This window comes from Panthera pardus, unplaced genomic scaffold (assembly GCF_024362965.1).
Source record: "Panthera pardus isolate Hobbes unplaced genomic scaffold, ASM2436296v1 HiC_scaffold_26, whole genome shotgun sequence".
Lineage (NCBI taxonomy): Eukaryota > Metazoa > Chordata > Mammalia > Carnivora > Felidae > Panthera > Panthera pardus.
In genome coordinates, this window is record NW_026526832.1 from 9,871,389 (window position 1) to 9,888,086 (window position 16,698).

At 35.5% G+C, this 16,698-nt stretch overlaps 1 protein-coding gene and 1 pseudogene across 3 annotated transcripts in view; both read left to right on the forward strand.

The window, feature by feature from the left end:
• The window catches only part of HNRNPLL (heterogeneous nuclear ribonucleoprotein L like), a 38,102-nt gene extending 24,444 nt beyond the window's left edge, over window positions 1–13,658 (forward strand). For all 3 annotated transcript variants that reach the window (XM_053890992.1, XM_053890991.1, XM_019447078.2), the window contains 6 exons: window positions 4,147–4,364; window positions 7,465–7,586; window positions 8,064–8,265; window positions 8,916–8,973; window positions 9,064–9,162; window positions 12,583–13,658. In XM_053890992.1, coding sequence (XP_053746967.1) covers window positions 4,147–4,364; window positions 7,465–7,586; window positions 8,064–8,265; window positions 8,916–8,973; window positions 9,064–9,162; window positions 12,583–12,638 — 755 coding nt within the window. In that variant the 3' untranslated portion in view covers window positions 12,639–13,658. The remainder of the gene's footprint in view (window positions 1–4,146; window positions 4,365–7,464; window positions 7,587–8,063; window positions 8,266–8,915; window positions 8,974–9,063; window positions 9,163–12,582) is intronic.
• Window positions 6,557–6,657, forward strand: LOC128773726 (U6 spliceosomal RNA; annotated as a pseudogene).
• Window positions 13,659–16,698: the final 3,040 nt, after the last annotated feature.

Sequence of the window (16,698 nt, forward strand, 5' to 3'; positions counted from 1 at the left end):
GCTTCCAGTGTTGCCTGTTTTCTGAAATGTTTTCAGCATGCCTGTGTGTTTGATCATTATTCTTAGCTGTGAGCTTAAGCTTATTCCTTAGTTTGTTTTTTTGAACTCCAGGATTTATTACGTGTGTGTGTGTGTGTGTGTGTGTGTGTGTGTGTGTGTGTGTGTGTGTATGTTCAAGTTGCTATGGTAGTCTATATGGCAGAAATGATTGAAACAATCTGTGTTCTGTCTAAACAGTAAGTGTGGTATAGAATGAAAATCTTACTACAATTATTTTAATGAGCTCCTTGAAAATTTTTCTTAGCTGTTTCTTCGATAGCATAAATATTAAATCTGGTCATATGGATGGCTCTGCTCCTGTAGTAAAGAAACACTTATTAAGAGCCCACTATGCTTTCCATAATGGAGGGTTACAAAGAATTGTAATCACAAGTTTGTAGTGTAGTTGTGGAGTATATGTGTCATGGCAGTCAGCTGAATGCTAAAAATTGTTTAAATGTTTTGCCAAAGGGGTCTAGAATAACCTGTGAAAGAATAAACGAAGGACAGAACCCTACTGTGGTAGTGTTGACACTATTTTCTTGGTATGGATTTTCAGAGTTGCTTTTCTTTGTAAAATCCATCTTACCGAAAAATTATATAAACAAAAATATGTTATGTGCCCTAGAAGAACTTTATAGTTTTAAAAACTTATTGTCCAACTCTTTACCAGTTTCATACCCCAATTTAGTGTGTGTGTGGGTGTGTAAATTTTAAAATGTAAGCTTACTTAAAGAGAGGTGTAAAATTCTTTACATTGGTAGTTAAATAGGGATCATTCTGGAGAGTCCTGCTCAGCAGGAATGGTTGTGTAGGGACCATTCTGAGCTCTGTCCATTGAAGCAGTTACCTCTCTGAGGAAAACTTGTTCTTCTTTTCTAGGGAAGTAAGCAGAATAGAGTATAAGAGGAGAGAGAGAGAAAGATGAATAAAAAGAGGTAGAGAAGTAAGGTGAGGAAATGGGAGAAAAAGTAAAGAAGATGGGAATAGGTGCTAGTGACATTGAACCTTTTTTTTTTTAATGTTTATTTATTTTTGACAGAGAGAGAGACAGAGACAGAGACAGAGCATGAGTGGGGGAGGAGCAGAGAGAGGGAGACACAGAATCCGAAATAGGCACCAGGCTCTGAGCTGTCAGCACTGAGCCCGATGCGGGGCTCGAACTCACACACCGCCTCACACACCATGAGATCATGACCCGAAGTCAGACACTCAACCGACTGAGCCACCCAGGTGCCCCAGAGACTTTTTTTTTTTTTTTTTTTAAGAGAGAGAGCGGGGGAAGGAGCAGAGAGAGGGGGAGAGAGAGAGAATCTCCACGTGAAGCTAGATGTGGGGCTCTATCCCACAGCCCTGGTATCATGACCTGAGCCGAAATCAAGAGTCAGACACTCAACCGACTGAGCCACCCAGGCGCTCTGATACTGAGCCTTTTAAAAAACATTGCAAATCACAGCTGTGTGCCTTCAGATGAGTAGTTCAGCAAAACCAGTGTATTTGCATTTTGGTGTCATATCGTAAGTGGCTTTTCTTTTATGATGGTATAGGAGAAAGAGGGAATAGAAAAGATTTAATTTTTAATTAAATTTATTCATTGATTTATTATAGCAGTATAAATCTATGCTTTCAGAATATTTTAAATTTTTTAATTTGGGGAGCCCGGTCCTATGAGATAAACTTGCAGATGCCCTCATATTTGAAAAGTATGATTTTTGCTACTTTTATACAGATTTATTTGCTGTGAGCCTAAGAAAAGTTTATATATTAATTGCTAGTGTCTTTGGATATGCTCCTGGACCAAAGATTTTAAAGTATCAAAGATGAGAAATGCTATTAAAATGACAGTAATGCCATTTAGGTAGTATTTTCCCACATAAGTGAATTTTTTAAATACCAGAAGTATTAGCTTTTTAAGGATCAAAATATTTTGCGTGAACTTTTTGTTTTATATATAGAAAGCTTTTAAAGATTTCTATTTTTTCTTACCTTCTTAAACAATATAGGCAGCAATGTAAACAGCGTAGATAACATAATTTAATCCTGATGGCTGAGGTCATAATTACAAACGTCAGTTATTCTCTTGCACTGAATTCAGTTACCTAGGGCAGTGAATCTCAGCATTTTTGGACCTTGGGGAACTTAAGTAGAGTGGAAGTTTCCACTGCCCATCTAGCACATACACACATCTTTCTACTTCCTATGAAAAAGAATATTTAGTGATAATAGTGAAATGTCATTACTGTACAAGCAAATGGTGGTAGTGTAATATGTATGGTATAACATGTATGTGTGTGTTTGCAGTAGGGGTAAGAATGATTGATATTTGACCCCATTATATGTATCACTCTAAATTAGAGGCCAAAATATGTATAGTTACTAACAAGTATATATTGATGAGCTATATTGATTGTTTTAATAAACTATCAATTCCCAGCAGGAAGAGCAGTTGAATTCCAATTTAAGGCAACACTGATAACGATGAATTGATAAGGTGTTTCTGCCTTCATGAAGTTGTAGGAATTCACACTGTATGTGTGCTCAGTGGTAGTGTTGCAGAATTGTTATGAATGGCAACTGTATTTAGAATACTGAATTCTGAATTGGAGTCCACATAAGTTCTAATAGCATGCTGTGAATACCAAGATGTAGTTTCTTAGTGACTTACTTAGTAGATGACAGTTGTCCCTTAGTCTTGGATAAAAATGAAAGTCAGTAGTATTATATACGCTTTACTTCTTGAGAAATGAGGAAAAGACTTGGGTTTTTGGATTGGTTTCTTGCACATCAAGAAGACCTTTGCATGTTACCAGAGTATGCTTCGATTATGTAATCACTAACTCAGGAGCCCTGAAGGTGTATGGATTTACGTTTCTGAGCTATATCTCCATCTTAGTTGCTGCTTTTTTTTTTTTTTTAATTGAACTACAACTAACATACACTGTTATATTAGTTTCGGTTATACAATATAGTGATTGGACATTCTATACATTATGCAGTGCTCACCACGAGAAGTGTGGTACCATACAACGTTACTACAGTGTTATCGACCATTTTCCCTGTGCTGTACTTTTTATCCCTGAGACTTAATTTTTTTTTTTTTTTGTAACTGGGAGTTTGTACTTCTTAATCCCCTTCCTATTTCACCCCCCTCCCTCCTTGCCTCCCACAACCTCCAGTTTATGAGTCTGTTTCTTAGTTGCTTCTCAGTTCTTACGCCTCTCTTCTTGCTGTTGTGAATGTGCCTTATGCCTGCTTTTAGTATCAGTTTCTCCAGACTCCGTCCTCATTCCTGTCTGTTCCATTCACTTTAGCTTTATTTTTCTTGTTACTTCCAATCTGTTATGGATGGGAAAACCAGATAAAGTTGTTTAGAACTACTCTAAAGTTAGCATGTTGATTCTTAAGAAGGATTCTCAGCGCGAGACATAGATTTATGTGTGTTTCTGTGACAACGGTTTCAGACACTCAGCCATTATTTTCTTCTGGGCTCTTGATGTTGTTTCAGATAGTGCAGGGTGCTGAATAAATGACACCTTTGAGTAGGTGAGATATTAACTAAATTAGAGGTTTAGTTTCCTAAATTAGAATTAGGGGATAAAATACTAACTAGAAAGCACATTATAGTAAAATATATTCAAGGAAGCAGCTTTTCATTGGAATTAAAGAGATGTTCCTTTTGTTATATCTGTATAGAGATAGTTTCTGAGATTTCATTGTGTATGTTACTGTATTATCCTCCAAAAGATTTTGGCAGGAGGCTTTTAAAAAACTTTTGAGGTATAATTTATACACAGCAGCCCAAAGTTTTACACTGATTTCCCCTTATTCCCACTATCTATGGCCTGATTTTGTATACTTCTGGTTCAACGATATTTTTAAAAATACAAACTTAAAGCCTGATGTATATGCAGGGGTGTGCAGGTCAATGTATATAGGATCTGATACAAAGAATTACAGATTTTATTAATCCCCACAGGTTATATTTGAATATTAACACATTTGAGTTTTCCTGGGACATACACCAAACTAGCTAATAGTAAGAGTTTACTTTTTGTGTGATGAAGCGTATCTGCTAAAGTTGTGTTTTGTTTTGTATCATTTTTATAGGCTCCCATGGTCCATTATTGCCTTTGCCAAGTCGTTACAGAATGGGCTCTCGAGATACACCTGAGCTTGTGGCGTATCCGTTACCACAGGCTTCTTCCTCTTACATGCATGGAGGAAATCCGTCTGGTTCAGTTGTAATGGTTAGTGGATTACATCAGCTAAAAATGAATTGTTCAAGAGTGTTCAACCTATTCTGCTTATATGGAAATATTGAAAAGGTAAGTTTCATTTCATATTAATTTCTTTTGCTAGGATATCTAGCAGGAAAGTCTGAAAAGGCAGTAAATACATGTGTCTTCGCCTTTTATTGGGAACATACAAGTTCTTTTAGTAGTAACCAATGTACGCTAAAAATTCATTAGGTAGGAACTTCAGAAATTGTTTTTTGTTGGTAAGTCATCAGTATAGGTTGTTGGTACTAAAAATACTTTAAAAATAGAAGTCCAAAATGGTTTAATCAACCACTAGAGTATTATAGACATAAAGCCTGTATTAATTTTATCATTACAAAGAGTTTCTGTCTAGCTTTAACATGTTGAACTGTAGAATTTGAAAGAGCAGTTACTTTCGTGGAGCTTGAGCACAAGTCATGAATTTTTAGGAAAATCCTGGATTTATATACTTGGCCTTCCAAATGCTAGAGTTCTAGTATCTTCTGAGGAACAATGTGCTTTTAGCTCTATCAGTATTTGAAACTGACCCACTTTGAAAGAATGTGTCCAAAACTTTGTCTGGAGGCTTATACTCACTCAAAAAGTAGCAAAACATTTAAATTTTATATATTTTAGAGATCTTTAAAGAGCTGTAACCTTGTTTTCACTAGGCATCTCTTTCCCTGGATCTGTGATGTTTTGTTCATTGATATAAATACTTAAAATAGTTCTTATCTTAAAGTAGATGCTAAACTGTTTTTTAAAGAATCATGGAAAATTTAACTGGGGAAGTGACCGGTAGTCTTAAGTCACCAATTGTTCGATACCCTTGCCAATTTGAGTTTCAGTACTGAGGTAATGTTATTTTTCTCTATTGTTTTAAGTGATTTTAGTGTTCCCTTTTCACTACAATAAAAAGGTATAAGCATGTGAGTCATAAATGTGTGGGAGGGGGAGCATGGCTTGAATAGTTGGTACTCTTAGTTCTTACTTGGTTTATTAATTCTGAAGCCTCCTTGATCTGAGGAAGCAACTCAGAAAATCTCTGAGACAAGAATTTCCTCAACATAACAATTTGACCACATTTAGAAAAGAAAGAAAATTCCACTTTTGGTCTAGGGCTAACATATGGGATATCTCTGCTTATGTAACTAGCCAGGAATACAGGGGATAGATTTAGCAATACTGGGAGAAGTAGTCCAGAATTTTTTCACACAGACATTTATCTTAAGACACCTAGGTGTTAGTTAAGGTTTAGGAACTGCATGTTTGATGACTAAATGGGCTTTAGTGTGTATTTTAGCCTTATCACTTAGGTTGTCTCTTTGTGCTTATCATATTTGTAGATAATCAGAATCAGGCAGTTCAATCAACATCTTCAGTATATCTTTGTCTTTTGTGTTATGAACTAATTGTCTCATGATTTAGAAACATAAATCACTTTGTGTGATAAATGCAAAATCTTCTGTGTGCTATTTGAACAATTCTAGTCCCATATCTCAAAAATTTTTAAACATTTTGTCATGATTTTTTTTTTTTTTTTAATGTTTGTTTATTTTTGAGACAGAGAGAGACAGAGCATGAATGGGGGAGGGTCAGAGAGAGGGAGACACAGAATCTGAAACAGGCTCCGGGCTCTGAGCTGTCAGCACAGGGGCCCGATGCGGGGCTCGAACTCACGGACCGCGAAATCGTGACCTGAGCCGAAGTCGGCGCTCAACCGACTGAGCCACCCAGGCGCCCCAAAAATTTTTAAACATTTTAAATAATATATTATGATACACTAATCTCAAGTTATGATAATCCTTTAAAAGGCCTATATATAGTTAATTATTCCTCACCTTTTTTTGAGATTCATGAATATAAGAGCTCCATATTTAATATATTTAGTCATTATTAGATTTGTAGGATGTTATTGGATTAAATCAATGTATAGAAATTTTGCCCACAAGAAGACAGTTGATTTCAAGCAAAGCTGAAAAGTTCTACTATAGTTGAGTTTTGTTTAAATACAGGAGCAGTATAGAAATGCCAAGATAGCCCGTTAAAAAGGATAGTTAGTTGCAAGGGTGGGTATAAATGCTATGCTGCATTTGTTGTGTAAATATGTTTGTAGTGTTCTTTTAAGGCTAACAAATAAGAAGGGAGTATATTCAAGGTATCGTGAATGTTAGTGGTACAGAATAGCTATTTTAAGGACTTTCCAAGGGGCGGGGTACTATGCTGAATAATTATCATACTTTAACCCGTCTAACCCTCATTACTACATTGTTATATATTAAAATTGGAATAATATAAGAGGATAAGTATGGCCTCTGTCCAAGATGTTATGAGAACTTGTGAAGTAAAGCCTGTGTTTTAAAGTGCCCCTAACCTTGTACAAGCCTTCCTCCTGGCAGTGCTGTCTCAAGGCCATCTTGTATTATTTCTTACAGTATCTTGAGTATTGCCTTAACAGCATTCTGAAAAGTCAGTAATTACTATTTACTTTAAAATTTTTGACCTACCTACCAGAATATAAGTTTCAAGAAGACTGTGTCTATTATGTTCACCATTAATTCCCAGCACCTCACACAGTGTTTATCAAAATATTTGAGGCACCTAGTAAATGTTTGTTGAATGAGTAAATATTGTTGAATCCTACTAGATGTTATCGTTATCTCCATTTTATAGGGAAGTCTGTGGCTCAGGGAAGTGAAGTAAATTGCCCCAGGTCACACAATAAATAGCAGAGTCAGGGTAAGCCTGTGCTCTTCTTTATTGTGCTATATAATAGAATTATAGTCTTCCTTTTTTTTAAAGCTTATTTATTTATTTTGAGAGGGAGAGTGCATGCACACAAGCAGTGGGAGGGGAGAGAATCCCAAGCAGGCTCCATGCTGACAGTGGGAGCTCAGTTTCATGACCCATGAGATCATGACCTGAGCCAAAATCAAGAATCAGACATTTAAGCGACTGACCCATCCAGGCGCCCCTATCATCTTCCTTTTTAACTGTTGAATTTTGATAAGAGCTAGGAGTGTGTAATAGCACAGCAGAATAAAGTCAAGATTCCAGGTGATCTTCTGTATTTGACATCAACCACTTAAATCAAACTATCTTTCAGAAATTCTGTTACTGTAGAAGGGAAATAAATAGTCACCTTTTTGGGATTTTGTATTTACAGGTAAAGTTTATGAAGACCATTCCTGGTACAGCACTGGTAGAAATGGGTGATGAGTATGCTGTAGAAAGAGCTGTCACACACCTTAACAATGTCAAATTATTTGGGAAAAGACTTAATGTTTGGTAATTATCTTAAGTGGTAAATTTTAAAAGTGTTAAAAAAAACTTCATTTTTATTAGAAACATTAATTTCAATTTCAGAATATTTTAATGTAATTGAGAGCACATTTGAAACTAGCACCTATAATGTTACCATTTTAGACAAAGTATGTTAGGGTCATATAATTCAGGTTTTGCTCACCTATACCTAGTTTTTAGTGTTACCATAAAACAGCATGTAAAAATGGGCAAGTTTTATGTAAAGTTTCCTAATACAAGACTGTATCTAAGCTATGAGTGATGGATTATAACTCAAACTAAATTTAAATATTCAAATAAGTGTTTAAAATATTAAATATTTAAACCACATTTAAAATAGCTACATTTGTCTTATTTGTTAAAATTGAATGCAGGCATATGTATTAACATTTCGAGACTGTCTACTTGCTGCTTTTTATCTAACAAGCTATGTTCTGTACGTTTTTCCTTCCCAACCTTTAGTGTGTCTAAACAACATTCAGTTGTTCCAAGTCAAATATTTGAGCTGGAGGATGGTACAAGTAGCTACAAAGATTTTGCAATGAGCAAAAATAATCGCTTTACAAGTGCTGGTCAAGCATCTAAGAATATAATTCAGCCGCCCTCGTGCGTGCTGCATTATTATAATGTTCCATTGTGTGTCACAGAGGAGACCTTTACCAAGGTGGGTGCTGAAATAGAGTTGTGCAGAATGTTCTGTCTTATTTTAAAATTTAAAATATTTTAGCCTCATTTTAAAGTCTTGTGCTGTTCATCTACTTTTGATGTTAATAGTATTCTATTATTTATTTGGTACTTTATAGTTCATTCTTTGGTCATTGTACTTTTCTGGCTTCCATTCTGCATTAGTCTTTTGTTGGTTTGTGGCTCAGTCTTTTTGAGAGTTGGATTGAGAGTGAGAGACCTTACTTCTGGATTCAGAAAGTTCTTTTACTATGCCTTTAAATCTTGCCCATAAAAAAATGTTATCTATCCCTACCTTTTTGCCTAAATGTAGGAAATATTTCAGAAAAGAATTGATTTTCTGGAACTCCACTCCCTACCTTAGAGACTAGATAAATCTTGGTCAGCTCTGAAAATACGTATTTCAGTTACCAGTTTGTGGTTTTATTGTATAGCACTAAATAAGTTACATAGTTTATAGAATATCACTTTTTTTAGTTGATTTTCTCCTAGAACTTACTAATCTAAAAAGTGTTTGATTTAATTCATGCATGCCAGTCTTAAATGCTGCCATAAATTTACTTTCTTAAAAAAACAGGAATATTATTATTTTGGCCATATTTTTAATGGAGTTTTACATTTCTTTGACAGTTATGTAATGACCATGAAGTTCTTACATTCATCAAATATAAAGTGTTTGATGCAAAACGTAAGTGCACATTCCCTCTTTTTAGGTTTTCTGGTTAAACTGATGACAAGCAAATAACAACTGGATTTGTGTTTCTTTGTTTTGTTTTAGCTTCTGCGAAAACACTTTCTGGGCTGTTAGAATGGGAATGCAAAACTGATGCAGTGGAAGCCCTTACCGCACTTAATCACTACCAGATAAGAGTTCCAAGTAAGTGAAATTGTGTCATAATTATTCAATAGCAGTTACTGTCAAAACATTAGTAATTTTACCGTAACACTTACTATCTTTTTAATATAGAGAAGTACAAAGAAAAAAGGCATATAAATCCCACCCCCCACACAATCCTTATGTTAGTTCCCTATTGCTTGTATCACAGATTACCACTTTCAGCAGTTTAAGATAGCAAACTGAGGGTCAGTAATCTGTGGACAGTTTAGCTGGGTATTTCTAGCTTAGGATCTCTCGAGGTTGTGGTCAAGCTGTTTTCTGGTTCTACAGTCATTTCAAGTCATGCTTGGGGACTGGGAAATCCATTTCCAAGTTCACTTACGTGGTCCTTTGCAAGTCCAGTCAAGTTACATTGGCCATTTCATGGTAGCTGGCTTTCTTCAGAGTAAGTGATCCAAAGGAAATGAGAGCAAAAACCAAACCAGAAGCCACAATGTATTTTATACCCTAATATTTGGAAATGACATACTATCATTTATGCTGTATTTTAATTGCACAGACCAACTGTGGTACAGTGTGGGAGGAGACTGTACAGGGCTATGAATACCAGAAGGGTGGATCATCGAGGCCATCTTGGATGCTGGCTCCCAACAATCCCTCTTGATGTTTTTAGAAGAAAGTAATACATACATTTATATGGTTAAAAAGCTTAAAGCACATAAGGGTACAAAATGAAAGTTAAAGGTTTCTACAACTTATAATCTGTTTGTCTTCTTTATTCCTCCTCCAGTGTATGTATATCTACATTTTAAAAATTTACATAAAATGTTTTGGTTTTTTTTTAATATTTTGAGAGGGTGCATGCATGCACCTGTGTGTGTATAAAAGTGGGGGAGGGACAGAGGGAGAAAAAGGGAGGGAGAGAGAGAGAGAAAGAGAGAGAGAGAGAGAGAGAGAAAGAATCTTAAGGAGGCTCCTTGCTCAGTGTGGAGCCAGGTACTCAGTCTCACAACTGTGAGATGGTGACCTGAGCCAAAATCAGGAGTTGGATTCTTAACTGACTGAGCCATCCAGGCACACCCACAAAATGGTTCTTCTTTGTTGTTGTTGTTAGTGCAAGTTGGGAAGAGGGACTGAGGGGGGATAGAGAGAGAGAGAGAATCTTTTATTTTTTCATTTGAGAGAGAAAAAGCAGGAGAGAGGGGCAGAGGGTGAGAGACAGAGACAGAATCCCAAGCAGGCTCCATATTCAGTGCAGAGCCCAATGTGGGGCTCAGTCCCGTGACCCTGGGATCATGACCTGAGCCGAAATCAAGAGTCGGATGCTCAACCAGCTGAGCCACCCAGGTGCCCCCAAAATGGTTCTCCTGTACATATTCTTCTTTGCCTTACTGGTTTCATTTACTATGTCTTAGAGCTATTTCTGTATCAGCACATGCAAAGCCACTTTTTTTTTTTTTTTTTTTAAAGCATAGGCATAGTAGCTATTCATGGTAAAGATGTACCACAATTTGATTTACCATGAATACTGGTTTTAATTTGTATCAAATGAAATTGTCTCTCTGTTTAATCTTTCCAAAATGGTAAATGGCCTCTTTTTCTACCATGCAAAGAACACTCAAGTATATAACTTCTGAAGCGTTGTGCTGTGTACTTTGATCCTGGATCTAAAGGGTGTTAAAAGTTTATTTTTCTAAATATTGGAAGAAAAAATATTCCTAACTTTATTAGGTATGATGAGGAAAGAAAGGAAAAATACACACTGAGGATTTATGGGTAGAATAACATCTTGAGGATTTACTTTAAAATATTCTAGCTCCCAGGGGCACCTGGGTGGCTCAGTCGGTTGAGCATCCAACTTTGGCTCAGGTCATGATTACACAGTTCGTGAGTTCAAGTTCCACGTCAGGCTCTGTGCTGACAGCTCAGAGCCTGGAGCCTGCTTCAGATTCTGTGTCTCCCTCTGTCTCCGCCCCTCCCCCACTCACGCTCTGTCTTTCTCAAAATGAATAAATGGTTAAAAAAAATTTTTTTTTATATTCTAGCTCCCAAAAAGTGTGTGGAGGGTAGGTAGATAAAGTAAGACTGTCAAATTTTGACAATTATTAAAATTAGGTGATAGAGGGGCACCTGGGTGGCTCAGTTGGTTAAGCGGCCGACTTTGGCTCAGGTCATGATCTCGTGGTCCCTGAGCTTGAGCTCTGCATCGAGCTCTGTGCTGACATCTCAGAGCCTGAAGCCTACTTTGGATTCTGTGTCTCCCTCTCTCTCTGCCCCTCTCCCACTCATACTCTGTCTTTCTCACTCTCAAAAATAAACATAAAAAATTAAAACAAAAAATTAGGTGATATATAGGGGTTTGTCATACTAATCTATAAATTTTTTTATGTTTGAAAATTTTAATTAAAAGATAAATAAATAGGAATATCTCCTCATTTAACTTTTTAGTCACAAAAGTAAATTTTAGGTAGTGAATCATAGCTTAATATTAGAAGGTTTTTATTTATTTATTTTTAAAGTTTATTTTTGAGAGAGAGATTGCAAGCAGGCTCCACCGGTAGTGTGGAGCCCGATGCAGGGCTTGAACCCATGAACCGTGAGATCATGACCTGAGCCGAAACCAAGAGCCAGACACTTAACTGACTGAGCCTCCGAGGCACCCCTCAACAGAAGTTTTTTAAAGGCTTAAAATTACATGTATATTTGAGACCTAGACAAGATAGTATATGAATTTTAAACTCCTTGGAGGCTAGAACAATTATTTATCTTTTTATCCTCTCCAGTGTCATGCACATACTTGTTATTTATAAGCTTTTTCCTTTATAGGAATGTTTTTCTTGAAGGATGATAGCTTTTAATACATTAAGATACCAGAATTATTTCTTTGCATAATCAAGTAAGGAAGAATTATTTCTGTCTAGTCTGAAAAGTTAAGGAAAAATGTATAAAATGGAAAAATTTTTGTGGATCATACTGTTTTTATTGAGTAATTTTAGAATTTAATAGTAGATCTTCTGGAACTTTTTCAGTTTATTAATATTTTCCTATACATTCCAGTCTTGTCCCATTTCCCAGCCTGTATTTGAATTGGCTTTTATAGAGGAACTGCCATTCTAATGTATTCTGCAAAGGGAGCTTTGCTGGTGAACATAAGCCTAATCCTATACTATTTATCTGTAATGATTGATTAATTCACTAAGAAGCATTGAGTTCCTCTGTGTGTCAGATAATGTTCAGCAGTAGGAATGTAACCGTGGACAGAGTCCCTGTCTTCATGTAGGTTAACTGCCGTTAGCGATGTACAGAAGTAATCTTCCCCTTTCCTTGCATAGACATTTTCCTTCTTTATGTTTCTGCTCCTGATGCTATATGAAGGTGAAATAATTGACTCTGCTAATTCAAGGTAATCTTGAAAGTTTGATGAAGTGAACTGTTAACTTTGTTTTTTAATTTTTACAGATGGTTCCAATCCCTACACATTGAAGCTTTGCTTTTCTACATCATCCCATTTATAAGAAGAGAAGAGCATGTTAGAATTTATGTTCACCTTTATTACAGTTTTAAAGCTACACTTCATTTAAAAAAATCTAAATTGTTGATCTAATGTTGCCTTGCTTCCTTTGATTTAAGATCCTGTTCTGTAATAAACAAATATTTTGCCTTGAGTAAATTTGTTGTAAAGTTAAATATTGAATTGTTTTCATTTTAAAATAGAATATCATAATGTAGACTATCTACAGCTTCCTTGTAGATTACTCAAATATATGATTTCTAATCTTATTATTTTTCTTCCACAGTGAAAATATATTTGCATTCTTAATGCTAACTATCTGCAAGTATTTTTCCATTGTGTATGAGATTAATGCAGGTGAAAGTATTGCATTTTAATATTATAGAATTCCTATTATATGTTTAGATGTTTACGTATGTTGCAGTTATTCATATTAAACATAACTTGTATTTATTAAGTATTTTAATCAAGTTTGAGAATAACATTGCACATAATGAATTTTAAGTACTAAAGATTTAGCTGATTTTATATTTCTGAAAGGCTAACAGACATGGGTACACTTGTACAGTATGCACTCAAACTTATTTAAATTGGTGTAATTTTTTTTTTTTTTTTAAGTCATTGTCCATTTGTATTGACATGCCTCTGTTTCTAGTTCCAGTTTGGAGATTTTATAAAGTTACAACAATGAGTTAATGTGTTCATCTTCATTTGTTGCATGTGACTTGATCTTGAAAACACATGTGGTGTTTGGCATTGAGATTTTAATGGAAGTTATGATTAACAGTTCCTCTTCTTGCTAACCTGAGATCCATGGATGGGCTTTAGGGAGTTCGTGAACCCCTTAATATTGGATGTAGAATTTTGGGTACTTGCATTTTTATTTTTTACTCTTGAATCCATCAGTAATATATGTATTTTTCTATATGGTGCAAGGTGCAAGGTGTAAGGATCTAATTTTATTTTTATTCCAAACCAGATAGCTATTTGTTTCAACACCGTTTATTAAACATTCTTTCTCCCATTGGAACTGTTTTTTTTTCCTTTTTTTGGAAAATAATATATCTCAAGGAGGTGTAAGGACTAAACATGGTATTAAGAGACTATAGCACACTTGTTATCAAATTCATAGCTTTTTTATAATAAAAATGTGATGTAGCCATTTTATATTTATCTTTAATAGAAGGGGAATATGTTTCATCTACCTAGAATAACTGAAGTCTATAGTTAGCAGTAGCAGTTTTGTGATCTTGAGACTTTTAAACAAATTTCCAAGTAGAAGTTCTATTTAGATCTTTTGTAAAAGTTTTATTTTGAATTTTAACATAAAAACAGTCTGCCTTAATCCATTTAGAAATGAGGCAGGGGTTTAAAACATTTTAGAGCTGTTGAATAGGAAGTTAAGATGGAAAGTAAACACACGTTAACATTTATTTCCCCTTGAATTTTAACAGCTGTGAACCAGTGTCCCTTTAGCCCTCTAAAGATCTAGAAAAATTTAAATTCAATCTAGAGGCATTACATGGAACCCAGTAAGTTATGCCAAGGGCACCTTGTGTATGAACTGTAAGTGTATGATACTGGGCTCTGTGTGTTCCTCATTCATTCGTTGCCAATTTTATGTTTACCTAACTCTACGATAACCAAATCTTTTTTTTCCCCCTCCCCTATACTTTTTACATTTGTTGCAAAATGAAATTATCTTTATTTTAAAAGGTAATTTCTGAGTTTATGTAATAGTTGTCTCCCTCCCTTTCCCTTTTCTGAAAACTAATAGTGATGTCAGCATTCTAGATTATTTTGTGCCTAAGATTTTAGGAAACAAACCCATGGATGGTGACAAGTCTTATTTAATTTAGATTTGGTTTAAATGGTATTGACTTTTAGATATGAACTCTGTCTTAATGCTCTTTCCCCAACAGAATGATGAGTAAATTCCTAAGGTGTAAAGTATTGTTAAGTTATACCTTGCTGATCTAGACACTGGTATGTCAGCCCTATACTGTTGCTATCAGTAATGTCTTTGACAGTTTACTTGGGTGTCACTACTGTTAATACCTGATACTATCTGATCCTGGAATGGAATTGGCTTTGGCAACATTCCGTATTTCCTTAGCCTTAACAACAATGTTAGATAAACATTTTTTGTGCTATCTTTCTGCTTTTAGGAGAACATGAAAGAGTAGATGCTGTAGCTATAAAGAAATAATATTAGCTTTGAGTTTATTTTTTAAGTATTGGAATCCTATCCCATATCTAAATCCCATTAAATATTAGAAAATAGATCTGTATAACTGAGTTAAGGAATATAAGCTGCCTTTTAAAATCCTCACTTTCCTGCTGAGGGTATTACCTCAAATAACATTTACGGTTGCAGCTGACATGAGACTTACGAACATCCTAGTGATTTGGTTATCCAGACTATATTTTCTAGGACTCCAGTTCAGAGAAGAAAATAAAAATTACCAAATGGGGTTAGTTACATTTCATCTTTTCTTTTCTTTTTTTATTGCAAGGATAGGTTGCTAGGTAACTGCTTTTTAGTAGTTACCATTGATACTCCATTCTTTCTAGAATAAAGAAATTTTGGCCATAGAGCATTCTTCCATAATTAGGAAGCAAAAGCACAAGGAACTTTGCTTCACTTAAAAAGTTCTTCAGGTGGGGCACCTGGGTGGCTCAGTCGGTTAAGCGTCTGACTTTGGCTCAGGTCATGATCTCAAGGTTCGTGAGTTCAAGCCCTGTTTTGGGCTCTGCCCTGACAGGAGCCTGCTTGGGATTCTCTTTCCCTCTCTCTCAGCCCCTTACCTGTGCATGCATGCCTGCTCTCTATATCTCTCAAAAATAAGTAAACATTTAAAAAAAAGAATTTTGTCAATACAAACTCTTTTTGTATACAGTACAATGAATTTCATAGGAATGCAACTACCTTGTAAATCAAGGAAAGATGATTGCAGTATTTCCGAGAGTTCTTTGCTATTTTGGAAAATTAGGTCATTGAACGATTGAGTTGACATTACATTGATATTATAACACATCAGGGTCAGTTTTCATTTGCAGCAGTCATACTCATCTCTTTGTCTTCTACTGTAACCATTCCTGAACATTTATGCTTCACAGTATGCAGGTCAGGTTTTATATAATTAAGGTTTTATGTTGTTTTCCTTCAAATATTGTGTGTGTGTGTGCATGCATGTGTGTGTAGGTAGGTGGGAGGGTAGGTAGGTATAATCAAGGAAGTTTATTTGAGCATAATGTTAAAGGTGTCAGATTGTGTGGATTGGGAACCATTGCTTTAACCTAATCTGGTTCTGGGTTGAACTGGTAAACCTAGGTTGATCCAAAGACAGTGAAGCCTAGGATTTGTTGAAGAAGGGGTAAGGAGATGCTCTCCCAAAGTCGTGTGGTCTGCATTTATGAGGTAGGCCTGGGACTGTATTGCCATTTTGCTATCTTGAGAGATACCAGCAGGTGGGGAAAAAAAGAAACAGAAGAGGATAGAACTAAGGTAGACAGCTGTGGAAACCACTGTGAGCATAGGCTACTTTGCTCATGCTCCATAGACTCCTGTCTTCAGAGTTCCCTTTTGAGTTTGAAGTCCTAGCTAGACGTTTTTAAGAATGTCTTAAGTGCCTAAATCTCACCTTAAGCCATTGTAGTGTACAAACAACACAAATGAAAGAGTACAGAGAATTGTTTGACAGGTAGCCCTGTTTTTAAACTGAGCTATTTTTATCTTTTTGCCAGTCTGGGCTTATAACTCCCATTGTATTTTCCCACTTTGAATTTTTTTGTCCTAAGTAGTACCATAAAGTTTAAACATAAGTCAAATACCTCTGGACACGTTTCTATACTGAAGCTATTCTCTGTAGGTTTGTTAGTGAGTTGCTTTTAATATATACTCAACCTAAAAATTCTCTCCGTTGTGTACTTCAATCCTTTTATGTAAATCTTACAGAATTTAATTGAATGAAGTAGAAGCACTGAATTAGTGGCAATTTCTGATTTGCAAACATACACAGCTCCCTAATATGACACAGTAATCAGACCAAAGCTACTGAACA